This window comes from Leucoraja erinacea, chromosome 13 (genome assembly GCF_028641065.1).
Source record: "Leucoraja erinacea ecotype New England chromosome 13, Leri_hhj_1, whole genome shotgun sequence".
Classification (NCBI taxonomy): domain Eukaryota; kingdom Metazoa; phylum Chordata; class Chondrichthyes; order Rajiformes; family Rajidae; genus Leucoraja; species Leucoraja erinaceus.
Window position 1 is genome coordinate 2420458 of NC_073389.1, and position 27530 is coordinate 2447987.

Below are 27530 nucleotides of genomic sequence, written 5' to 3' on the forward strand. Positions count from 1 at the left end.
GCTTAGATGGGGCAGCATGAAAGAGTTGGGCCAAAGGGCCTGTTTCCGTGCTGTATGATTGTAAGGCCGAGATGAGTTAAAGAAAAATAAACTTACGTATATTAAAGTTTTGTACTTCTCTCAAAAGGAGTTGAACTCGGTGATACAAATTCAGTGATACAGAATTGCTTTTTTTTTACTACTTTCAAAACTGTTATTTATAAAACTTCCAAGTATAGTAGCATATGTTGCTAATTTCAACTCGAGCCAAAATCGTTCCATCTGCATTATCTCAGCCTGACACTAGTTTTCCTTGAGCAAACAGCTCCTTGTTATTCTGTGGCAGTGGGATGTCTTTAATGCTTCACAACTGGTTGATCCAAACAGTGGCATGTCCTTGAGAAGGTGGTACTGCAGCTGGGGACCCACAATATTCAGTCGCAGTTGCAGTGACGGGCCAGCCAAGTCTGGGGAGACAGCTCATTGAGTTGACAAGCTGCCAGCACCACTTGGCTTTGCTTAGGAATGTAATTGTGAGACTGGCTGTAAATTCATTGCAGTGTTTCACAGCTGTTTCTTGGGCATGTGGACAAGTGTCTTCCCACATCCATCCAGAATTCCGTGTCAGAGACAGACAGACGATGGTTCTTGTGCCCAGGACAGCTGCCTGAGACAATGGTCAACGTTTATAGAATGATCTGGTGGTGCGGCAGGGAACAGCTCTCCACCACTCCTTCGACTATAGGGACACAGCGGGAAAACAGGCCCTTCGGCCCACCAAGATCAAAGGGCTTGAGGCATCATGGTGGCGCAGTGATAGAGTTGCTGCCTCACAGCACTAGAGACCCAGCTTCCATCTGGACTTCAGGTGCTGTCTGTACAGAGTTTGCACATTCTCCCTGCGTCTGCGTGGGTTTCCTCTGGGTGCTCCGGTTTCCTCCCACACTTCAAAGATAGAAACATAGAAAATAGGTGCAGGAGTAGGCCATTCGGCCCTTCGAGCCTGCACCTCCATTCAATATGATCATGGCTGATCAACCAACTCAGTATCTTGTACCTGCCTTCTCTCCATACCCCAGATCCCTTTAGCCACAAGGGCCACATCTAACTCCCTCTTAAATATAGCCAATGAACTGGCCTCAACTACCTTCTGTGGCAGAGAATTCCACAGATTCACCACTCTGAGTGAAAAATGTTTTTTCTAATCTCGGTCCTAAAAGATTTCCCCCTTATCCTTAAACTGTGACCCCTTGTTCTGGACTTCCCCAACATCGGGAACAATCTTCCTGCATCTAGCCTGTCCAACCCCTTAAGAATTTTGTAAGTTTCTATAAGATCCCCCCTCAATCCTCTAAATTCTAACGAGTACAAGCCGAGTCTATCCAGTCTTTCTTCATATGAAAGTCCTGACATCCCAGGAATCAGTCCCAGGAAGATGTACAGGTTTGTAGGTTAATTGGCTCCGATAAAAATTGTAAATTGTCCCTAGTATGTGTAAGATAGTGCGAGTGCACGGGGTGATCACTGGTTGGCACGGACACTGTGGGCTGAAGGGCCTGTTTCCATGCTGTATCTCTAAGGTCTAAAGAGTCCACGCCAACCAGCAATCACCCCATACTCTGGCAGGCAAATGGGAATAGCGCAGTCCTGTTTCCGTGCTGTACAGGAAATTATGATGTTGGTCTTGATGTCAAAAGCTTGCTCATCCAGTTTGGTTTTTTTTGTCAGTGCATTTGCTTTGTGTTGTTATTAATTAGTGTTGGATGGAGGAGCAAAAGCAGATGACGCGCCACAGGGGCCCAACACCACTGTCCCGCTGGTAAACATGCTGTGTGACTAATTCCACGGTGGAGGCCAACTTCTCTCCACGGCAAGCAGAGCAAGTCAACAATGTAGCAGCTCAAACATTGTATTAGATTGAATAACGTCACTAAGGCGTTAAAAGCAGAAAACTATTTACTCCAGCAGTTAGTGTCGATTTACAAGAAGTAAGGAGTGTTACAACTCAACTGAAATAATTCTGTTACGGAGATGTAGTCACAAGGATCCACAAGTGATGGTTTATATAAAAGACACAAAGTGCTGGAGTAACTCAGCGGGCCATGCAGCCTCTCAGGAGAACATGGATAGGTGATGTTTGGTATCTGGACCCTTCTTCAGCTGGATCTCCCGTCTACAACATTCCTCCAGTCTGAAGAAAGGTCCCAACCCGAAACATCACCTATCCATGTTCTCCAGAGAGGCTGCCTGACTTGCTGAGTTACTCCAGCACTTTGTGTCTTTTTTTGTCAACCTGCATCTGCAGTTCCTTGCCTCTCCATTCTAATCAGGCTCCTAAATATAAAGGGATTCAGAAAATGAATTTTCTCATGGACAAAATTATTTTAATTGAACAAAATGTTATTGGTTGTGACCCAGCTGTTGCTAGTTGATTTTTATAAACAGGGCCATTTTCACATTAAGTGGAGTTGTACACCACAGAAATGGGCCCTTCGGCCCCATTCGTCGCTGCTATCCAAGATGCCTCATCTAAGCTACTCCTATTTGCATGTGTTTGGTCCATATCCCTCTAAACCTGTCATTATTGTTCCAAATGTATTTTAAATGCTGTTGTATTACCTGCCTCAACTACCTGCTCTGGCAGCTTGTTTCATGTACCCTCTGTGTGGAAAAAATTGCCCCTCGGGTTCCTAGAAAATCTTTCCCTTCTCACCTGAAACCTACACTATGTCCACCAGTTCTAGATTCCCCTTCCATGGGTAAAAGACTCTGTGCATTCTAATTCTATAACCATTCAATTAACAGCACTGGCTTCTTGCTTGTCAGCTGCCGAGTATGCCTACGCAGTATGGGAGTGCTCAGCTCATGCAAGGAAGATTGATCCTGTACTAAACACAAGCTGTTGCTGCATCAGTGGATGCATGAAACCTATCTAGACTGACAACATCTATCTACTCTCTGGCATTGCATCCCCTGGAATCAGAAGAGCTGTAGCTAGTCAAAAAGAATGCCTCAGACAATCAGAGGGTGGACACCCCCTACATGACCACCTTTGCTACCTCAAGCAGAAGTTTCCTCTCTTCTGCCCACCCCTTGGACTGCAGTGCATCGTCCAGAAGGCTCAAACTCTGGGAACAGAGACTAGAGAAATCCCCAGAAGGCATTCACATGGCAATCGATCCCTCTGAGAAATTTGCACCAGGTTCCGGGCAACCGTGGATAACCTGGAGCAGTCTCAACAGATAGGCGCGGGGAGGAGCAAATGAAAGATGCTGAAGTGGGGATCTACTGAAGATGCAGCAGACTGCGAGTGTGGACGGGGCCTCCAGACTATGGAACATCTCCTGGGCTGTGACGTGCTGCATGAAACATACACTGTATACAACCTTGCAGAGGCCAACCATGTGGCACTAAAATTTGCTCGCTGTTGGCAAACAGTTGTGTTATGACACAAAATAAATACCCTATCTATTCCCCTCATGATTTTATTCACCTCCATAAGATCACCCCTCACCCTCCTGCGCTCCAAGGAATAAAGTCCTCGCCAGTCCAACCCTGTAGCTCAGGCCTCGAGTCTTGGCGACATCCTCGTCAACCTTCCCTGCACTCTTTGCAGCTTGTCGACATCCTCTCTACGGGGGGAATCAATACATTTCAAAAGCTCTTAAACCTTTATTTGTGTTTTTGTATTCCTCCAGCCATCAATTCGGTTGTCTGGCCTTGCTCTAAGAGTGGCTGCGCACCTGGTTAACACGGTAAGTGATCACCTTGCAAATGTCCAGCAAAATGGCTGCTTAAGATCAATTATTTATTCTTCTCTGTTATTGCGACATAATTTTTGCTGTCAGTAAAATGATTGTCAATTATGTTTTTTTATTTATTTTTTATTTGTTTACAATTTATTAATATTTGTCAATAATTGTTATAATTATTATAATAGTTTTTTTATATTTTCTGAGAATGGGGGATATATTTTGCAGTGTTTCAGTTTAGTTTAAAGTTACAGCATGGAAACAGGCCCTTCAGCCCACCGAGTCCATGCTAGCCATCGATCACCGGTTCACACTAGTTCTATGTTATCCCACTTTCTCATCCACTCCCTACACACTAGGGCCAATTAACCTACAAACGTCTTTGGGATGCGGGAGGAAACCGGAGCATCCGGAAGAAACCCATGCAGTCACAGGGAGAACATGCAGACTCTGCACACAGACAACACCCGAGGTCAGGATCGAACTCAAGTCTCTGGTGCTGTGAGGCAGCAGCTCTATCGCTGCACCACCGTGCCGCACAACTTGCTTATTTATATAGAAACAAGGAATTGCAGATGCTGCTTTACAAACCCAGAGTAGGGGAATTGAGAACAAGAGCTGAAAGTGGAGTTGGGATATGAAGGGTCTCGACCTGAAACGTCACCCATTCCTTCTTTCCAGAGATGCTGCCTGACCCGCTGAGTTACTCCAACTTTTTGTGTCGATATTAGTCCGAAAATGGATCTTTTCTAGTTTTATGTTTTCCCCAGTGTTATTGTGAAATAATTCTTACTATTGATAGAATGAATAATACTAGTCATGCATTTGTGATGTAGCGGCTTCGGCTTGTGGGCTTGAGTTATAGTGAGAGGTTGGACAGGCTGGGACATTCTTCTTTGGAGCGTAGGAGGCTGAGGGGTCACCTTATTGAGGTGTACAAGATCATGAGGGGCACGGATAAAGTGAACACTCACAAGCTTTTCCCAGGGTAGAGGATTCTAAAATTAGAGGGCATGGGCTCAAGATGAGAAGGGAGAGATTTAAGAGCTCAGAGGCAACTTTTTCACTTGCAGGGTAGTTCGTATCTGGAACGAGCTGCCAGAAGAACCTATAGAAGCGGACACAATTACATTTTTAATGGACGTTTGATATATGGAAAGGAAGGGTTTAGACCAAATGCAGTAGGGCTGGCATGGGCAAGGTGGGCCGAAGGGCTTGTTCCTGTGTGTACAGCTCTGTTTCCTTGAACCCTTCTGTGATAATCAGACAAACAAGGACTTGTTATACCAACTGTAAATATGGGCTGAAGAGAAATGACCTTCACCTCTCCAGTCAAGGAGGCACCAGAGAGAGACACAAAATGCTGGAGTAACTCAGCGGGACGGGCAGCATCTCTGGAGAGAAGGAATGGGAGATGTTTCGGGTCGAGACCCTTCTTCAGACTGAGAGTCAGGGGAGGGGAGACATAGAGATATGGAAGAGTAAGGTGTGAAAATACACTTCAAAGGGGACAATGTTCAAGGAAAATGTAGAATAGTTCATTGTTAGCTTTGGGGAAGGTGACAACGAGGCAAATAAACAGTAATATTTAATCAGGAGGACAGTAGAACTAGTCGGAGAATTTGTTGTGGGGGAGGGACGGAGAGACAGAGGGAAAGCAAAAGTCACTTGAAGTTAGAGAAGTCAACGTTCATACTGCTGGGGTGTAAACTGCCCAAGTGAAATATGAGGTGTTGTTCCTCCAATTTGCACTGGGCCTCACACTGACAATGGAGGAGGCCCAGGACAGAAAGTTTGACCCTTGTGGGAGCTGACAAGGCTTCTGGTGATTTAAGTGGTGATAAATGTGAGGTGAGGTTATCCATTTTGGTGGCAAAAACGGGAAAGCAGACTATTATCTAAATGGTGCCCGATTGGGAAAGGGGGAGATGCAGCGAGACCTGGGTGTCATGGTACACCAGTCATTGAAGGTAGGCATGCAGGTGCAGCAGGCAGTAAAGAAAGCGAATGGTATGTTAGCTTTCATTGCAAGAGGATTTGAGTATAGGAGCAGGGAGGTGCTACTGCAGTTGTACAGGGTCTTGGTGAGACCACACCTGGAGTATTGCGTACAGTTTTGGTCTCCAAATCTGAGGAAGGACATTATTGCCATAGAGGGAGTGCAGAGAAGGTTCACCAGACTGATTCCTGGGATGTCAGGACTGTCTTATGAAGAAAGACTGGATAGACTTGGTTTATACTCTCTAGAATTTAGGAGATTGAGAGGGGATCTTATAGAAACTTACAAAATTCTTAAGGGGTTGGACAGGCTAGATGCAGGAAAGATTGTTCCCGATGTTAGGGAAGTCCAGGACAAGGGGTCACAGCTTAAGGATAAGGGGGAAATCCTTTAAAAACCGAGATGAGAAGAACTTTTTTCACACAGAGAGTGGTGAATCTCTGGAACTCTCTGCCACAGAGGGTAGTTGAGGCCAGTTCATTGGCTATATTTAAGAGGGAGTTAGATGTGGCCCTTGTGGCTAAGGGGATCAGGGGGTATGGAGAGAAGGCAGGTACGGGATACTGAGTTGGATGATCAGCCATGATCATATTGAATGGCGGTGCAGGCTCGAAGGGCCGAATGGCCTACTCCTGCACCTAATTTCTATGTTTCTATGTTTCTAAGTCCCGTTTCTTTACTTTTTATAATCTAGCCAATCCAAATAGACAATCTTCCTCCAAGAAAGCCATTTTTGTTTTTTAATTAAATACAGTGCCCTCCATAATGTTTGGGACATAGACCCATCATTTATTTATTTGCCTCTGTACTCCCCAATTTGAGATTTGTAATAGAAAAAAAATCACATGCGGTTAAAGTGCACATTGTCAGATTTTATTAAAAGGCATTTTTATACATTTTGGTTTCACCATGAATCACTTCCCTCTGGAAGGCGACTCCGGATTGTCAAAGCTGCCACAGCCAGACATAAAAACATGTTTTATCCACGAGTAGTTGCTCTACTCAGCCAAAAATCTGTAGCCTCCCTTTGATCTGATATTTTGTTGGATCACATGCTTGATCAATGGTGTTTTATCATGAATGTTTTATTATTATTAATATTTAGTGTTTTCTGAGTCATTCGAAACTGTCAATGTGTCATGTAGTTACTTGTTGGTGGGGCACCAAGGCAAATTCCTTGTACGTGAATACTTGGCCAATAAACTTACTTATTTACATACTTACCATGTAGAAATTACAGCAATGTTTAAACATAGTCCCCCCATTTCAGGTTTATACATAGTCCCCCCATAATGTTTGGGACACAGCAATGTCACGTAAATGAAAGTAGTCATGTTTAGTATTTTGTTGCATATCTTTTGCATGCAATGACTGCTTGAAGTCTGTGATTCATGGCCATCACCAGTTGCTGGGTGTCTTCTCTGGTGATGCTCTGTCAGGCCTGTATTACAGCCATTGTTAGCTTATGCTTGTTTTGGGGGAAAATCCCATTCAGTTTTCTCTTCAGCATATAAAAGGCATGCTCAATTGCATTCAGATCCGGTGATTGACATGACCACTCACGATTTGACCTTTTTTAGCTTGGAAAAACTCCTTTGTAGCTTTAGCAGTATGTTTGGGATCATTGTCTTGCTGTAGAATGAACCGCCGGCCAATGAGTTTTGAGGCATTTGTTTGAACTTGAGCAGATAGGATGTGTCTATCCACTTCAGAATTAATTATGCTGCTACCATCAGCAGTTATATCATCAATGAAGATAAGTGAGCCAGTACCTTCAGCAGCCATACATGCCCAGGCCATAACACCCCCACCACCGTGTTTCACAGATGAGGTGGTATGCTTTGGATCTTGGGCAGTTCCTTCTCTCCTCCATACTTTGCTCTTGCCTTCACTCTGATATGAGTTAATCTTCATCTCATCTGTCCACAAGACCTTTATCCAGAACTGTGGTTGCTCTTTTAAGTACATCTTGGCAAACTAAACTGGCCATCCTATTTTTGTGGCTAACCAGTGATTTGCATCTTGCAGTGTAGCCTTTGTATTTCTGTTCATGAAGTCTTCTGCGGACAGTGGTCATTGACAAATCCACACCCGACTCCTGAATGGTTCTGATCTGTCGGACAGGTGTTGGGGGATTTTTCTTTATTATAGAGAAAATTCTTCTGTCATCAGCTGTGGAGGTCTTCCTTGGCCTGCCAGTCCCTTTGCGATTAGTAAGCTCACCAGTGCTCTCTTTCTTCTTAATGATGTTCCAAGCAGTTGATTTTGGTAAGCCTAAGGTTTGGCTGATGTCTCTAACAGTTTTATTCTAGTTTCTCAGTCTCATAAATGGCTTCTCTGACTTTCATTGGCACAACTTTGGTCCTCATGTTGATAAACAGCAATAAAAGTTTCCAAAGGTGATGGAAAGACTGGAGGAAAGACAAGGTGCTGAGAGCTCTCTTATACAGGTGCACAACCTTTTATCCGACGATCCAAATAACGAAAACCTCCGAATAGCGACATTTTTTCGGTCCTTGAAGAAAGGTCCTTGAAAACGTTCACCGAGGGCGGCCCGCAGAGGTGACAGCGGAACCTCCGGTCGGTCCTCAAAGAAAGGGGAACTAAATCCCCATTCATTCACCCCACCTACACCCCTCTGCTTCCCGGCCATGTGTGCGTCCCTTCCCTCCCCTCTCCAGCTCCCCGCTCATTGCACCGGCGCGGGGGCTTTGTACTGTCTTCACGTCGCGATGCTAGCAGCACAGTGCCAGTCACCGGAGACGTCAGGACCAACGGAACACCGACCCCCAGGCCCACTGCAAGTATGGAGATCACAGATCAGCAACTCCAGCCCAGCCCCGTTCCAACTCCAGAAGAACAGTAGGGGCAGAAGCTGATGGTGTGCAAGAATAACGTCTTGTTCTTGGGGTGGCGCAGCTCGGGCTGTGGGCGAACTACCACTTGTCGCCATAGCGGCCCATCGGGGAGCGGATTCCTCTGGAGGGGGAGGGGGGTATTGTGCTGTTTGATCGCCCCCTACTATTCCAGGGACAGGGAGACAGGACGTTCACTGAGGGCGGCCCGCAGAGGTGACAGCGGAACCTCCGGTCGGTCCTCGAAGAAAGGGGAACTAAATCCCCATCCATAAAAGAGAAGGTGAGGGTATATTGCGCGGGAGGGTTAATAATTGACAATATGCTGCTAGCTGCCCGCTGAGTTAAAACGTTCCCACGGTAGACACGATACACAGTGTAGGCAACAGCAGATTGTCGCTCCCTTCAGTTTCACCCCACCTACACCCCTCTGCTCCCTGGCCATGTGTGTGACCCCTTCCCTCCCCTCTCCAGCTCCCCGCTCATTGCACCGGCGCGGGGGCTTTGCACTGTCTTCAAGTCGGCGATGGCTGCAGGTCAGTGCAGTCACCGGAGACATCAGGTCCAATTGGACGTCGACCACCCGGCCCACCGCAAGCACGGAGAACCCAGAGACCCACAGCCAACAGCAGCCCAGCCCCTCTCCAACTACAGAGGAACCTGGGTTGCGGATGACGGGGCGCAGCTCGGGGCGTCGTAGGGGCCCATCGGGGAGCGAGTTCCTGTTGGTCCTGACGTCTCCGGCCACCTGCCACCCTCCGGGAACTGTACCGCCCTTGCAGGAGAGTGGGGTTGTTTGCAGTTGCAGAGGGAGGGGGCTAGGGCGGTACAGTTCCCAGTCTCAGCTCCAGTCCAGGGGGGTGGCCGGAGACGTCAGGACCAACGGGACAGCGACCCCCAGGCCCACTGCAAGCACGGAGATCCCAGAGACCCACAGCCAGCAGCAACTCCAGCCCAGCCCCGCTCCAACTCCAGAGGAACACGTAGGGGCAGAAGCTGATGGTGTGCAAGGTGTTCTTGGGGGGGTGGCGCAGCTCGTGCTGTGGGCAAACTGCCACTTGTCGCCGTAGCGGCCCATCGGGGAGCGGATTCCTCTGGAGTTGGAGGGGGAGGGGGGTATTGTGCTGTTTGATCGCCCCCTGCTATCCCAGGGACAGGGAGACACAGCGGCTTTTTAGACTGGTGGGCAATCACTTCCAAAGTTCTGCCCACACAGTCAGTACACCTCTCCTACACTGCATTTCATACAAACATTTATTCTGCAAGAAAAAACGACATTGAAGACTCAAACTCGCGACCGAGTAACTGCCTGGATCAAGGCGCAAACTCGCGACCTTGCGGATATGAGCCGAGCACTCTGCCACTGAGCCAGCCATTAAAATCTACGCTAAAAAATTTCCATTCCGAAGACCGACAAATTCTGAATTACGAAAAGTGTCTGGTCCCAAGGCTTTCGGATAAAAGGTTGTGCACCTGTACTTGTATTAGGGAAGCAATTAAACACACCTGAGCAATTACAAACACCTGTGAAGTCATGTGTCCCAAACATTATGGTGCCCTGAAATGGGGGACTATGTATAAACACAGCTGTAATTTCTACACGGTGAAACCAAAATGTATAAAAATGGCCTTTAATAAAATCTGACAATGTGCACTTTAACCACATGTGATTTCTTTTAAATTACAAATCTCAAATTGTGGAGTCCAGAGGTAAATAAATAAATGATGGGTCTTTGTCCCAAACATTATGGAGGGCACTGTAGGACAAGCATTTTGGAATGAGCAGTTGTTCCAAACTCGGACATAAATGTTGTTTCAGATGAATGTTTTTGTTTTAAATTCATTTCTAACATTAACTGGCTGATGTTGGGTGTCAGAGAGGATTTCAGACATGGCATAAAATTATTCTTGGTAAATTATCCTGGCTTGAGTAATCTTTCTCATTGAATCATACAGCACAAAAACAGGTCATTCGGCCCAACTTGCCTATGCTGGCCAGCATGCCTCATCTACACTAGTCCCACATGCCTACGTTTGACCCATAACCTTCTAACCAGTTCTATCCATGCACCTGTCTAAATGTTTCTTAAATGTTGTTCAGGACAAGGGGTCACAGCTTAAGGATAAGGGGGAAATCCTTTAAAACCGAGATGAGAAGAACTTTTTTCACACAGAGAGTGGTGAATCTCTGGAACTCTCTGCCACAGAGGGTAGTTGAGGCCAGTTCATTGGCTATATTTAAGAGGGAGTTAGATGTGGCCCTTGTGGCCAAGGGGATCAGAGGGTATGGAGAGAAGGCAGGTACGGGATACTGAGTTGGATGATCAGCCATGATCATATTAAATGGCGGTGCAGGCTCGAAGGGCCGAATGGCCTACTCCTGCACCTAATTTCTATGTTTCTATGTTGTGATCATACCTGCCCCAACTACCTCCTCTGGCAGCTCGTTCCATGCACACACCACCCCTTTGCATGTAAAAAAAAAAAGCTACTTCTCTGGTTCCAATTCAATCTTCCCCCCCCCCCCCCCCCTCCCCCCTTGAACCCATGTCCTCTGGTTCTTGATTCCCCCACTCTGGGTAAAAGACTGTGCATTTACCCGATCTATTCCTCTCATGATCTTGTACTTCTGTCATGTCATTTAAGTTTTTATAATAAAAATAATTTTTCAAGGCAGCCTCGCACAGTGTTTGTTATAAAGCGGATTTTTTGACAGCCTAGTCATTCCTGTCTATTCCTCTCATTCCTGTCTATTTTTAGTGCAAACACGTGAATGCTTGCAATAACATGCCAATCTTTGTTGTTATAGGACATACTGTAACTTGCATGGAGAATATCTGCAATATGATTTTTCTCCTCTAATATTTGTTCCAGAAAATATTAAGCTGTTTAATACAGCATTAGAAATGAAACTGATAAATTTCACTTCAGCCAAGTCCCATTAAGTAACAGTTCACGTTTTGTTTCTCCTTAATTATTAACATTGCTCTGAGGACATAAGGTGGTGACCTTTTGTTAATCTGTTTTTTTTCACTGGTACAAAAAAATCAAAAAAAAGTGCTGGCGTAACTCAGTGGGTCAGGCAACATTTCTGGAGAACATGGGCAGTTGACACAAAATGCTGAAGTCAAGGGCATGTCTCGCTTGGGCGTCATTTGCGCTACATCCTAAAAATTGGTTGGCGCATCGTGACGCGCACATGTCGTGTGGTGAGGCGTGGTGGCATATGCAGTGACGCGCAGTAACGTGTGGCGCCCCAGGATTTTGTGAGACTCAAAATCCTCGTGCGCCACCTGCATGATGTGTCACTTGTGCACGCTGATGTACTGACGGCGTACGTGTGTCGTGTGGTGACGCATGGTTACGCACGGTGACGCACGAACATTGCCTATGCTAATTTATTATGCGCCACCATGTGCGACAATGTCCGTCGGCGTGCCATTTGCGCGTCATTTGACTGCCGCGCCACGTGACCACTCGGGTATAAATCACGCGTAGTTTTGAAAAATTTTCACCATATTATCTTTGATTTTCACTGGAAAATCCTTGCACGGAGATCAGACTAAGTATGAACGACATCGCAAATGGCTCCCAAAAGAAGCAGGGCCATCAAGAGTACTTGGCACGCGACTGTCGTACTGCTAGACGATCTTTGCCGGTAGAGAGTCGCGTGTCAGTCACTACCGGCCTGTCGCGTAAATGACGCCCAAGTTATTTGGCCCTTAACTCAGCAGGATGGGCAGCATCTCTGGAGAAAGGGAATGGGTGACGTTTCGGATCAAGACCCTCTCCTGACCCACTGAGTTACTCCAGAGCTTTGTGTCATTTTTTGTAAACCAGCATCTGCAGTTCCGTGTTACCTTATTTTGGACTTAAGATTTGTTCGAATGTATCTAGAATTTGATTAGCCTCTATTGTTTTTCCCACAAAAAAAGTAGGTTTATGAAAATAGCAGACACAATAGTGGTGTTTAAGAGGCTTGTGGATAGACACATAGATCTGGAGGATTATGGATCACAGGTCCGTTTAACTTGGCATCATGTTCGGCACGGAGATTGTGGGCCGAATGGCCTTTACCGTGCTGTACTGCTCTGTTTAATTAAGTGCCACTAATACTGTGATATTGCCTACAAACTCCTACCCCCCCACTCACCCAAAATTGCATAATATGGATGTCAGTTTAAGTTTAAAGATACAGCACAGAAACTGGCCCTTCGGCCACCGAGTCACATCCACTCCCTACACACTAGGGGCAATTTACAGAGGCCAATTAACCTACAAACCTCTTGAACGTGGGAGGAAACCGGAGCACCCGGAGGAAACCCACGCGGTCACAGGGACAACATGCAAACTCCACACACACAGTCAGCACCCGAGGTCAGGATCGAACCTGGGTCTCTGGTGCTGTGAGGCAGCAGCTCTACCAGTAGCACCACTGTGTCGCTCAATGGCAAATCCTAACTTGGTGGCTTTATATGTTAAAGTGTGAAAGTAATGTTATTTTGTGTGTTTATTTTTCAGGTCTTTGGCCAATTTGTTTTAATTCCGCTGCTGATGAGGTAGAGTATTGTCACATTAACCTTTCCATACAGGAACATGGCCACTAGCATCAGTCTGTGATGGGCCAGGGTTTGTTCTGACCAACATGTAATGGAACAGGACATTATCTCGCCTCTTCCGGCCACCCCATTACAGGAAGGATGTGGAGGCTTTGGAGAGGGTGCAGCGGAGGTTTACCTGGATTAGAGGGTGTTAGCTATAAGGAGAGTTCGGACAAATTTGGATTGTTTTCTCTGGAACGCCAGAGACTGAAGGGAGTCCTATTGGAAGTATGTAAAATGAGAAGGGGCATGGATAGGCTAGACAGTCAGAACATTTTTCCAAGAGTGGAAATACCAAACATAGCTTCAAAGTGACAGGGGCAAATTGTAAAGTCAATATTTTATTTTACACGAAGGGTGGTGGGTGCCTGGAACGTGGTGCCTAGGATGGTGGTGGAGGCAGATATGATACAGGTGCACAACCTTTTATCCGGAGTTCCGGAAACCGAAAAGCTCAGAAAACCGGACATTTTTTCCAGGATGTCGTCTGCGCACCAAAGCTCGCGTTTGGCGCCAAACTTGACCCGAAACGACCCACGGTCAACCCAGGTCTGTACTACTGTAGCGGCTGCCTCCTCCCCGGAGACCGGGGAGACACTTAAACATCTGTAAATCATTGCTTAAATGTTAGTCAGTTAGTTTGGAGGGCTTTTATGTGAAGGGGGGATGGTGAAGGGGTAAACTTTAATTCTTAGTCCCCTACCTGGTTGGAGAGGCGGGGAGCGGGCAATGCCTTACCGGGTCGCCGTGCAGTAAGCTCCGGAGCGCTGTGGCCGCCGACTCCCAACATCGCGGAGCTGGGGCTGCGGGCGTCCGGCTGCGGGCGGCGCTGGTTAGAGCTCCGACCCCGGCAACTCTACCCCTGGCTGCGCAGCGCTCCAAATCCAGCGCGGCCCGCGGCCGGACGCCCGCAGCCCCAGCTCCACGATGTTGGGAGTCGGTGGCCACAGCGCTCCAGAGCTTACCGCACGGCGACCCGGTAAGGCATTGCCCGCTCCCCGCTGGTATCCCAGCGCTGCGACGCCGCCGACTCCCAATATCGCGGAGCTGGGGCTGCAGGCGTCCGGCCGCGGGCCGCGCTGGATTTGGAGCGCCGCGCAGCCAGGGGTAGATTTCGCCGGGGTCGGAGCTCCAACCGGCGCCGCCCGCAGCCCCAACTCCGCAATGTTGTGAGTCGGCGGCCACAGCGCTCCGGAGCTTACGGCACAGCGACCCGGTAAGGCATTGCCCGCTCCCTGCCTCTCCGACCAGGTAGGGGACTAAGAATTAAAGTTTCCCCCTTCACCCCCCTTCCCCCCACCACATAAAATCCCTCCAAACTAACTGACTAACATTTAAGCAATGATTTACAATGATTCTCCGGTCTCCGGGGAGGAGGCAGCCGCTCCAGACTTTCCAAGCCGCCCGCGCTACCTACCTAATCTACGCTAAAAAATCTTCCATTCCGAAATCCGAAAAATTCCGAAATCCGAGACGTGTCTGGTCCCAAGGCTTTCGGATAAAAGGTTGTGCACCTGTAGTGGCATTTAAGAGACTTTAGGACAAGTGTCGGAATTGGAGGGATATGGATCATGTGCAGGCAGATAAGAGTTGGTCGGCATCATATTTGGCACAACATTGTGGGCCGAAGGGCCTGTTCCTGTGCTGTACTCTGTTCTATTCATAGCAACAGTGTATCCCATTAATCAATTTACATTGTTATTGGACAGTGCAGATAACTAATCAAGAAGTAACAGTTCGATTAGTGAATGAATTGCCAAATTCGATACTGAAAGCATTAATGGAAAGAGACTGGACTATCCAGGGAAAGAAAGAGTTTAAATGTTTTTATAGATAACATTCAAACACTAATTTTATAACTGGAGGTTGAGACTTCATGTCAGTGGAAACGCAATGTGCTAAAGTAACACAGCGGGTCAGACAGGTGATTCACTTATCATCTTATGATTTGATACATTGGTCCCCTTTAGACTCAAGATTATGGGGGGGTGAGGGGCGATCTTGTTTGCTTTCTTTACCTTCTGGTAATTCTCTTTCCCGGATGGAGGTGATGGCTACAACAGGCCTTTGTAGCTGGACTGTGAAATAGTGCCAAAACCAGGCGAATGTTGCCTACGGACTCTGGGCTGTTTCGATACAATAGAACATTATTTATCCCAGGAGGGAAATTGGTCTGCCTCATTCATAAAACACAACAAGATACATAAAACATGAAATTACAGTGACAAGTGGAAAGTCAGGGATTTGGGATGTGCAAAGATTAGGGGAGGGGAGTCGGTCTACCCCACAACAGAAAGGGGAGGAGTTGTACAGTTTGATAGTCACCGGGAAAAAATATCTCCTGTGGCGTTGTGTGCTGCATCTTGGTGGAACCAGTCTGTTGCTGAAGGTGGTCCGCAGGTTGACCAGTGTGTCATGGAGGGGGTGAGCTGTATTGTCCATGATGCTCCGCAGTTTAAGGAGCATCTTCCCCTCCAAGACCATCTCCCATGAATCCAACTCCGCCCCAGGACGGGGCCAGCCTTCCTGATGAGCTTGTTAATCCAATGCCGTCCATGGCCTTCGTCCTGCTGCCCCAGCACACGGCAGAGAAGAAGATGGCACTGGCCACCATCGTATCATGTATCTATCCCGGGATTGCACTAGCGCATGGCAATAGTCTTTACTGATCTGTATGCAAAGAAAGCAAAGAAATCTGTATGCAAAAATGCACTGCACCTTGGTACACGCGATAATAAAAAGCAATTAAGGGACATGGATAGGTGTCGAGTTGGTATCATTCCTCAGACCTTGTAGAACCTGCTTTTCAGTGTTGGAGAGTTTGCGTGGCATGTTGGCCTTTATAACAAGAGGAATCGAATATAGGAGCAAAGAGGTCCTTCTGCAGTTGTACAGAGCCCTAGTGAGACCACACCTGGAGTATTGTGTGCAGTTTTGGTCCCCTAATTTGAGGAATAACATTCTTTCTATTGAGGGAGTGCAGCGTAGTTTTACAAGGTTAATTCCCGGGATGACGGGACTGTCATATGCTGAGAGGGGGATCTCATTGAAGCATATAAGATTGTTAAGGGCTTGGACATGCTAGAGGCAGGAAACATGTTCCCGATATTGGGGGAGTCCAGAACCAGGCGCCAGAGTTTAAGAATAAGGAGTAAGCCATTTAGAACGGATTCGAGAAAACACTTTTTCTCACAGAGAGTGGTGAGTCTGTGGAATTCTCTGCCTCAGAGGGCGGTGGAGGCAGGTTCTCTGGATGCTTTCAAGAGAGAGCTAGATAGGGCTCATAAAATAGAGAGAGCTAGATAGGGCTCATAGCGGAGTCAGGAGATTTGGGGAGAAGGCAGGAACGGGGTACTGATTGGGGATGATCAGCCATGATCACATTGAATGGCGGTGCTGGCTCGAAGGGCCGAATGGCCAACTCCTGCACCTATTGTCTATTGTTTTGCTGCAATTTGAAATTTAGTAAGATTATTACAGTAGGTACCTGTTGGGGGAAAACAAATAACTTAATTACTATTAATTTAAAGTTTGTGCTACTTTGTAGAATGGTGAACATGCATTCACTACGAGACGCAGTCATTCCAGAAAGCCCTACGTTCATTCCTGTCGTTGAACCCGAGGGCAGTGATGATCCACCGGGACAAGATAACAAGGAGACCATTTTGAATGACCTCATGCAGCTGAGGTGAGTGGCTGGGTTATGGTCAAGTATTGTGAACGGTGAATTTATTTCCAGCATTTAAATATACACGCAGATCTAAAACTGGTGGTTAACTGTGTCAATTCCTAGCTTTGTCATAGTCATAGTCATACAGCATGGAAACAGGCCCTTCGGCCCATCTTGTCCATGCCCACAACGCTGCATTTGGCCATAGTCCGCTAAACCTTTCCTATCCACCTATCCACCTATCCATCCAACATTGAAAGTCATAATTGATTCCACTTCTATAACTGTACCAATTCCGAGCCTTGTCACAGTCATAGAATCACACAGTGTGGAAGCAGGCCGTTCGGCCCGACCCTTCCATGCCAACCAAGAGCACAGGAACAGGCCCCGTACAGATCCTTTAAACTTTGTCCCTCTCACAAACATTGGATTTAGTTTAGTTTAGAGATACAGCGCGGAAATAGGCCCTTTCGACCCCCCAGCGATCCCGCACATTAGTACATTAACCCACTAGGGACATTGATTACTTTTACCAAGCCAATTAACATACAAATCTGTACGTCTTTGGAGTGTGGGAGGAAACTGAAGATCTCGGAGAAAACCCACCCCGGCCACGGGGAGAATGTAAAAACTCTGTACAGACAGAGCCCACAGTCGGGATGGAACCCGGGTCTCCGCCGCTGCAAGCTCTGTAAGGCAGCAACTCGACCGCTGCACCATTGTTTGTCTAAAGTTGGAAGCTGTTGATTTTCCTTTCAGAAGTAGGAATACTAGGTTTCTGTATTTCTCACATCCATCAAGAGGGTGGAGGTATTTGGTTTCATTTCTTATCCACACACAAAGGAGGCGTATGGTCTTTGTTTAGTGTTCAATTGATAATGGCAGGAGGGTGATTGAATTGCACTTCTGTTATTTGATGACTGTGGTGGAACTGCACATTAGGACTGGAGTTCCAGCATGATTATATGACTAAGGCACACATTTAATGCAATTAACAGAATAAACATATTTTCTGACATCCAATTCCCTCCCCCCCCACCCAATTGCACAACAGTGCAGAGGGTAGAGCAGCAGAGCTCCAGAGACCCAGGTCCGATCGTGCCTCGGGTGCTGTCTGTGTGGAGTTTGCATGTTCTCCCCGTGATCTCTATGGTTCCCTCCTGGTACTCCGATTTTATCCCACATCCCAAAGACGTGCAGGTTTGTAGGTTAATTGGCCCTCTGTAAATTGCCGGAGTGTGTAGGGGGTGAATGAGAAAGCGGGGTAACATAGAACTAGTGTGAACGGGTGATCGATGGTCGGCGTGGACCCAGTGGGCCAAGACACCTGGAGTAGATCAGCCAAGATTTAATAGTGGAGTGGACTCGATGGGCCTAATGGCCTAATTCTGCTCCTATCACATGCATTTACAACACCCTTTTGTCTCCTTTTCACCTCCAGCCTTTTACTTGCTCCACCCATCTGCCAACCCCCCTCACCTGTATCCACCTATCACTCACCAGGCTTTGTCCTGCCCCCTCCACCCCCCCCCCCACTCCATCCGACCCGAAAGGTGGTCTGTCCATCTCCACAGATGCTGCCTGACCCGCTGAGTTCCTCAGTGTCCATTCCTCTCGATGGATAAAGACTTTTAACATCGACCAACGTTGCCCTTCGAACTAGTTCAAAAGGTCACAACAGGCTGCTTGGAATGGAAAATGCTTGCATTGGAAAATAAGCATTGATGCAATGGAAAATAAGCATTGATGTCTGAGATTGGTTTCCATTAGAATAGAATAGTTTCTTTATTGTCATTGTAACATGAACCATGTACAACGAAATTTAAAAATTTTGTTGTACATGGTTCATGTTACAATGACAATTTACAGAAGAAAACAGACCTTTCAAACCCCAGCCCTTCTGATCAGAGATGCTTTGGAAACATTCAAACACCATGAACTAGGATAGGAACTGTGTACCTCGTGTCTTGCTACCTTTGTTGTATTAAATATTAAAAATGTGTTAACTTGGTGTTCAGTCTTTTGTGTAAGAGTGTTGCTTAATCTGACAGTTGGTGTGTTTGGTTGAAGTGCCTCTAATTTGCAGGAAGTAACACTTTAATGTGTTGTTTACAGTGATGCAGTAGAGAAGCCTGGGTTCAACTTCAGAAGCATTTCGGATTTCATCCAAGATTACAAGTATGTACAAATACCCAAGAGTCATAGAGTGATACAGTGTGGAAACAGGCTCATCAGCCCAACTTGCCCACACCGGCCACTCAGTCCCAGCTACACTAGTCCCACCTGCCCGCGTTTGGCCCATATGCCTCTAAACCTGTCCTATCCATGCACCTGTCTAACTGTGTCTTAAACATTGGGATAGTCCCAGCCTCAACTACCCTCTCTGACACCTCATTCCATACATCCTCCACCCTTTGTGTGAAAACGTTACCCCTCTGGTTCCTATTAAATCTTTTCCCCCCTCACCTTGAACCCATGTCCCCTGGATCTCGATTTCCCCTACTCTGGGCGAGAGACTCTGTGCATCTGCCCGATCTAATCCTCTCATGAAATGACGATAGTGGTTTCATCAATGCCTTTGCTCTGCAGACTACCCCAGTGTAGAAAGCAGGACTGGTGTAATTCCAATTGCAACCCCTTCCCCAACACCCTTCACAAGTCTGAAATGTTGTACGCATGTGGAATTATAACCATAGAGATATACAGCACGGAAGCAGGCCATTCAGCTAGCATCGCCCATGCTAACCAAGATGCCCCATGTACACTAATTCCATTTGGCCCATATCCCACTAAACCTTTCCTGTACCTGTCCAAACATCTTCTCCTGTTGGAAAGAATGAAGGAAATGTAATTGAAGTGTATCTATATTTGTCGTTACAGACTAATTACTCACACCCAATTATTTAAGAAGCAGCATAGGCAGTTTGGTTAGTAAGTTTGCAGATGACACCAAGATCGGTGGTGGTGTGAATTGGGAGGTCGGCTGTCAAAGTATACAGTGGGAAAAAGATCAGCTCCAGAAATGGGCTGGTCAATGGCAGAAGGAGTCTTCTATATACAAGTGTGAGGTGGAGATTGAGGGGAGACATGATAGCAATGTATAACCTTATGAGAGGCACAGATAGTGTCGACAGTCAGAATCTTTATTTCCCCCCAGGGTGGAAAAATCAAATGCTATGCTGTGATGCAGAGCAAAGCTGAGAGGGGCAGTTTAAAGGAATTGTGCAAGTTTTTTGTTTTTACATAGGGAGTGGCAAACGATAGCGGCATTTGAGACGTTCAGATAGGCACATGGGTATGGAGGGATGTGGATTATGTGCAGGCAGATAAGAGTTGTTCAGCACGGACATTGTGGGCCGAAGGGCCTGTTCCTGTGCTGTACTGTTCAATGCTGTGACATGGCTGTATCAGTGAGGAAAGGCAGTGATTAACCTGACCTGAATGTTCCTCACCTGTCTAACCCACCGGTGGAATCGAGCCATCGGGGTTACATTACAAGGGACTGAACCGTAAGCTGAACTGCTTTGTGTTTGTGTAGGTCGGGTAGAATAACTCCAACGCAAGTGGCTGAGAACGTGATCCGAGCTCTGGAGGACTCTAATGGAAGTGACATCCCACTGCGAGCTGTCGTACAATACCAGCCCAATCTCATCATGAAGGTCGGGCACGTTTTACATTACCTGCGGACACATGCGCCCCCCACACACACACATACTCTTGCACCATCACACCAGTGAAGGCTCTACACTATTTTAAAAGCTTGTATCTCTGAGGATACAAGTTGATTCTTGTGCACTGTCTCAGTGTCATTTACTAATCTTACAGTAAATGGTTCATGTATGCACTGCACAATGGAATTATGTTTGCGTAGATCAAACATGCACGTGTCGCCACATTAGGCAGCCATTTACAAAAAGGGTTCCTTTAATTACAAAACTCTTGTACTTGAGTATGGTTGTGTTTTTATATAGCAATATTTTTACTGAGCTTTAGTTTAGAGATACAGCATGGAAACGGACCCTATAGCCCTGCCTCTCACCTGAAACCTGTATCCTCTGGTTCTTGATTACCCTACCCTGGGTAAAATTCTCTTTACATTCACCCTATCTACTCCCCTCATGATATGATTATAATTGCCCCATAACACGTCTTCTAAAACACCCATTTTTCGTGCTTGGAGCTTGTGACAAAATGAACCTTGGTCAGCATGGACGAGTTGGGCCGAAGGGCCTGTTTCGTGCTGTATGATTGACGAGATGGTGCTGGCATCTCTCTGCATGCTGGTCCCAGTGGAGGCTCTACTAACACCCGATAGAATCATTGAAATCGTTCCTCCACGTGTCTCTGTTGCACTTGTGTTTAGCTAGATTTTTATACTCGTGTAGACAGAGTTAAAGACAGAGGATTTAGGAGGATGTCACCAGGATTTGATGGCCTCACTTATAGGGGGAGGTTGGGCAGGCTAGGACTCTATTCCTTGGAGCGCAGGAGGCCGATGAGTGATCTTATAGAGGTGTATAAAATCATGAGGGGAATATACAGAGCTTAACATCTGTAGTTGGAAAGTTACTGGAGAGTTTTCTGAGGGATAGGTTATACAGGCATTTGGATGGGCAAGGGCTGATTAGGGATAGTCAGCATGGTTTTGTACGTGGGAGGTCGTGTCTCACAAATCTGATTAATTTTTTAAGACGTGATGAAAAAGGTTTATCAGGGCAGAGCTGTAAATGTTGTATACGTGGACTTCAGTAAGGCGTTCGACAAGGTTCCGCATGGTAGGCTGCTCTGGAAGGTTAGATCGCATGGGATCCAAGGAGAGATAGTTGAATGGATAGCAAGATGGTGGAAGGTTGCTTCTCAGACTGGAGGCCTGTGACTACTGGTGTGCCTCAGGGTTCAGTGCTGGGCCTGTTAATGTTAGTCATTTACATCAATGATTTGGATGAGAACATACAGGACAAGATTTGCAAGTTTGCTGATGATACAAAAGATAGTAGTTTTGCATATAGTGAAGATGGTTGTGAACGATTGCAGCAGGATCTGGATCGATTGGCCAGGTGGGCGGTGGAATGGTTGATGGCATTTAATACAGAGAAGTGTGAGGTGTTGCATTTTGGGATATCAAACAAGGGCAGGACCTACACAGTGAATGGTAGACCTCTGGGTAGTGTTGTAGAGCAGAGGGATCTAGGAGTGCAGGTGCATGGTTCCTTGAAGGTCGAGTCACAGGTAGATAAGGTGGTCAACAAGGCTTTTGGCACTTTGGCCTTCATCAGTCAGAGTATTATAGAAGTTGGGAGGTCATGTTGTAGTTGTATAAGACGTTGGTGAGACCGCATTTAGAATATTGTGTTCAGTTCTGGGCACCATGTTATAGGAAAGATATTGTCAAGCTTGAAAGGGTTCAGAGAAGATTTGCACTGATGTTGCCAGGACTAGAGGGTGTGAGCTAATAGGGAGAGTTTGAGTAGGCTGGGTCTCTATTCCATGGAGCGCAGAGTAGGGTAATAGAGGACATAGGTTCAAGGTGAAGGGGAAAAGATTTAATAGGAATCCGAGGGGTAACTTATTTACACAAAAGGTGGTGGGTGTATGGAACAAGCTGCCAGAGGAGGCAGTTGAGACTGGACTATCCTGTTGTTTAAGAAACAGTTAAACAGGTACATGGATTGGACAGGTTTGGAGGGGATATGGACCAAGCGCACGCAAGTGGGAAACGTATAGCTGGGACATTGTTGGTGAGTTGTGTTTCCACACTGACTCCAAATAGGGTGAACGTACAGTCTTTTACCCAGAATAGGGGAATCAAGAACCAGAGGACATGGTTTAAGGTGAGGAGGAATGATTTAATAGGAACACGAGGAGCATCTGTTCCATAAAAGGAACGAGCTGCCATAGGAGGCGATGAGGCAGGTGCTATTGCAATGTGCAAAATAACATTTGGAGAGGTTTGTGGATAGGTTTACAAGGATGTGGACAAGATACAACTAGTGTAGATAGGGCATGTTGGTCAGCATGGATGAGTTGGGCTGAAGGGCCTGTTTCCGTGCTGTATGACGTGATTTCACTCCACTCTTTGTTTCATGAGCCTTTGGATAAGGAGAGGCTGTGTGTGGTGGGTGGGGGGGGAGGGGGGGGCTAATAATGCAGTTTAGAGATTGGGGGTCCACACCTTTAGTTTCCGCACCCATTAAATGATTACCTGGATAATCGAGTAGCCCATGGCAACAGGGTTTGTCCTGAACATTGTCATACTGTACTGTGCAGGGTTCAGCTGTGTGTTCCTCTGAGCCAGAACCACCTGTGTCCACAGAAAAACGCTCCCCGTCTGACAAACAACGGTTTGCACTTGGTGTACACGCTGTAATCAGTATATCGTGTACTCGCCCTGACTTAAACGTGTGTGCACAGCAGGCATTAGCGGGGCCAGGCAGGGAAAGAATTGCTTGTAAAATATGTACCTTCTTTTGTATGACCTTCACCAGCAATTGCCAGCAGATGGGTTACAATCGGTCTGTCTGTCTTGGGAATAAACATTCAGGAATAAGCCAAATAACAACTTGGCAATGCTCCTTGTGTATCAGCTGGCTACCAGGGCTTGAATCATTCCAACCTGTCTTCCAGAATGCTACTTGTAAGCCAGCCAACATCCACTGTGAATCACTCCATGTAAGAAAGAACTGCAGATGCCAGTTTAAATCACTCCGTGTTCTGTTCAAGGCTCCATCAGGAGATAACTCCTTGTGACAACAAGCATCTCATTGAGTCGGGACCCTTGTTCAGACTGAAGAAGGGTCCCAACTCAAAATTTCACCTATCCATGTTCTCCCGAGATGCTGCCTGACCCGCTGCAGTTACTCCAGCACTCTGTCTTTTTTTGTAAACCAGCATCTGCAGATCATAGTTTCTAATTAATGTCTGTACTTGTATTAAAACAGCCTTTAGCACTTGTTTAGCAAGACATTTCAATGGTGTAATGTACTGGACATCACTCTTGTCCTCCATCTCACTGATGTTTTGTTGTGGTGTACAGATGGCAGAAGCCTCCACTGCACGATACGCTGCCAATGCAACCCTCTCCCCTCTGGATGGGATTCCAGTCTGCATCAAGGAGGAGATGCAAGTGGTGAGTACACAGTGGGTGGTGGGTGCCTGGAACGTGCTGCCGGGGGGGGTGGCGGTGGAGGCAGATACCATAATGGGACATGTACATGCAGGAAATGGAGGGATATGGATTGTGTGGCATTATGTCCGGCACAGGCATTGTGGGCCGAATGGCCCGTTCCTGTTCTGTACTGTTCTATGAATTGCACCCCAAGCATGGGTGAATTACTGAATAACACCAATGTGTACGGTGCAGACTATCACAGATGCACCCTAGAAAGCACAACACTGTCGGATTGCATCACAACCCGGTTTGGGAACAGCTCTGCCCACAGATTAGACTTCCCACCATCGACTCCTTCTACACTTTGCACTATCTCGGGAAAACAACCAACATAATCAAAGACTTGTCCCACCCCACTCATTCCTCTCTTCTCCCTGCTCCCGTCCAGCAGAGGGTAAAAAGCGCGCACCACCATACTCCCCTCTGTTATCAGGTCCGATTCACCTCTACACCATTGCGGACATTGCACTTTGTATCTTCCCTATTGAACTGTTGTGCCACAATGCTGAGAACTATATTCTGCACTCTGTATCTTCCCCTTTGCTCTACCTAGTGCACTTGTTTGGCTTGATCACAGCTTGAAAAACAAAGCTTTTCACTCTACCTTTGCACTTAACAGTAATAAATCAATATTGATACTAAAACAAGATCTAGCAATGCCAAAAAACATTAAACTGGCTTAACATTTGTACAAAAAAACCCTTTAATGTACAATGCAAAGTGCCTCGGATGTAAAAATGAAAAGATGGGTTGATAATACAAATGATCCATTCTTTTAGATTTTACGTGTAGGAAGGAACTGCAGATGCTGGTTTAAACCGAAGATAGGTACAAAAAGCTGTAGTCACTCAGCGGGACAGGCAGCATCTCTGGAGCGAAGGAATAGGTGACGTTTCGGGCCGAGACCCTTCTTCAGACTGGTCGAGAAGGGTCTCGACCCGAAACGTCACTTTTTTTTTTTATCCCCCAGAGATGCTGCCTGACCTGCTGAGTTTCTCCAGCTTTTTTGGTTTATCTTTTAGACTTTAAACTGTTTTATTAGTGAAAGGCAGCATAATTTTGCAATTGTACAAGGCAAATTGTACAAGGCATTGGTGAGACCAAATCTGGAGTATGGTGTACCATTTTGGTCGCCCAATTATAGGATGGAAGTCAACAAAATAGAGAGAGTACAGAGAGATTTACTAGAATGTTGCCTGGGTTTCAACAACTAAGTTACAGAGATAGGTTGAATAAGTTAGGTCTTTATTCTCTGGAGCGCAGAAGGTTAAGGGGGGACCTGATAGAGGTCTTTTAAATGATGAGAGGGATAGACAGACAAGCTTTTCCCTTTGAGAATAGGGAAGATTCAAACAAGAGGACATGACTTCAGAATTAAGGGACAGAGTTTAGGGGTAATATGAGGGGGAACTTCTTTACGCAGAGAGTGGTAGCTGTGTGGAATGAGCTCCCAGTGGAAGTGGTGGAGGCAGGTTCATTTTTATCATTTAAAAATAAATTGGATAGGCATATGGATGAGAAGGGAATGGAGGGTTATGGTATGAGTGCAGGCAGGTGGGACTAAGGGAAAAAAGTTGTTCGGCACGGACTTGTAGGGCCGAGATGGCCTGTTTCCGTGCTGTAATTGTTATATGGTTATTGTTAATTGTGCATGAAGTTAACTAATCAGAAGTTGGACGTCATCTAGAAAACAATATATACTCTAACTTTACACATCAATGTTCACTAGGCAGGAGAGTTGATGAGGGTGGATGGTTCAGTATTTAGAACACATTCAGGATGAGCAACAGAATTTAAAAAAAATGAAAATATTATTTGTTATTTGAAAAAGCACTTGGTCAAATTAAATCATACTGTACATGAGTACAAACAAGTAGTGCACAAGTACAACAGTTAGTGCAAAGAGAAAAATATCAGAGTGTAGGATATAGTGTTAAGGGCCTGTCACACTTGGTGATTTTTTCCGGTGACTGCCGATGTCATTGACTAACGTATCAGGGTCGCCGAAAGATTTTGAACATTTCAAAATCCAGCGGTGACAAAACAAATGTTGCGACACTCGCTGGAAACACCGCGCATCAATACGTCATCGCGCCCGCGACTTTTTCGGTGACCTGATACGTCCGTCAACGAGGCCGAAAATCACTGAAAAAATCGCCAAGTGTGACAGGCCCTTTACAACATTACAGTTATAGAGGGAAAAGTCAACGGTCTTAAAAGTATGCGCATAGCAATCTGTGGTGTGAAACATAGAAACATAGAAATTAGGTGCAGGAGTAGGCCATTCGGCCCTTCGAGCCTGCACCGCCATTCAATATGATCATGGCTGATCATCCAACTCAGTATCCCGTACCTGCCTTCTCTCCATACCCCCTGATCCCCTTAGCCACAAGGGCCACATCTAACTCCCTCATAGCCAATGAACTGGCCTCGACTACCCTCTGCGGCAGAGAGTTCCAGAGATTCACCACTCTCTGTGTGAAAAAAGTTCTTCTCATCTCGGTTTTAAAGGATTTCCCCTTTATCCTTAAGCTGTGACCCCTTGTCCTGGACTTCCCCAACATCAGGAGCAATCTTCCTGCATCTAGCCTGTCCAACCCCTTAAGAATTTTGTAAGTCTCTATAAGATCCCCTCTCAATCTCCTAAATTCTAGAGAGTATAAACCAAGTCTATCCAGTCTTTTTTCATAAGACAGTCCTGACATCCCAGGAATCAGTCTGGTGAACCTTCTCTGCACTCCCTCTATGGCAATAATGTCCTTCCTCAGATTTGGAGACCAAAACTGTATGCAATACTCCAGTTGTGGTCTCACCAGTACCCTGTACAACTGCAGTGGAACCTCCCTGCTCCTATACTCAAATCCTTTTGCTATGAAAGCCAACATACCATTCGCTTTCTTCACTGCCTGCTGCACCTGCATGCCTACTTTCAATGACTGGTGTACCATGACACCCAGGTCTCGCTGCATCTCCCCTTTTCCTGGTCGGCCACCATTTAGATAATAGTCTGCTTTCCTGTTTTTGCCACCAAAATGGATAACCTCACATTTATCCACATTATACTGCATCTGCCAAACATTTGCCCACTCACCCAGCCTATCCAAGTCACCTTGCAGTCTCCTAGCATCCTCCTCACAGCTAACACTGCCCCCCAGCTTAGTGTCATCCGCAAACTTTGTAGATATTGCCTTCAATTCCCTCATCCAGATCATTAATATATATTGTAAATAGCTGGGGTCTCAGCACTGAGCCTTGCGGTACCCCACTAGTCACTGCCTGCCATTGTGAAAAGGACCCGTTTACTCCTACTCTTTGCTTCCTGTTTGCCAGCCAGTTCTCTATCCACATCAATACTGAACCCCCAATACCGTGTACTTTAAGTTTGCATACTAATCTCTTATGTGGGACCTTGTGAATTTGTGGTGAATGTGAATTTGTGGAATGGTCTGGAACAGGAGATAAAATTTAGCACAAGCATAATTCAGTTTAAAAAGATGTACAAAAAC

General features: G+C 46.3%; 1 protein-coding gene across 2 annotated transcripts in view; it reads left to right on the forward strand.

Moving 5' to 3' along the window:
* Positions 1 to 27530, forward strand: part of LOC129702528 (uncharacterized) — a 73752-nt gene that overhangs the window by 2600 nt on the left and 43622 nt on the right. For both annotated transcript variants that reach the window (XR_008724396.1, XM_055644273.1), the window contains exons 2-7: positions 3678 to 3734; positions 13107 to 13144; positions 16734 to 16874; positions 18972 to 19034; positions 20395 to 20515; positions 23890 to 23982. Coding sequence is in view for 1 of the 2 variants with exons in the window: in XM_055644273.1 (XP_055500248.1) it covers positions 3678 to 3734; positions 13107 to 13144; positions 16734 to 16874; positions 18972 to 19034; positions 20395 to 20515; positions 23890 to 23982 (513 nt within the window). In the remaining variant the exon portion in view is untranslated. The remainder of the gene's footprint in view (positions 1 to 3677; positions 3735 to 13106; positions 13145 to 16733; positions 16875 to 18971; positions 19035 to 20394; positions 20516 to 23889; positions 23983 to 27530) is intronic.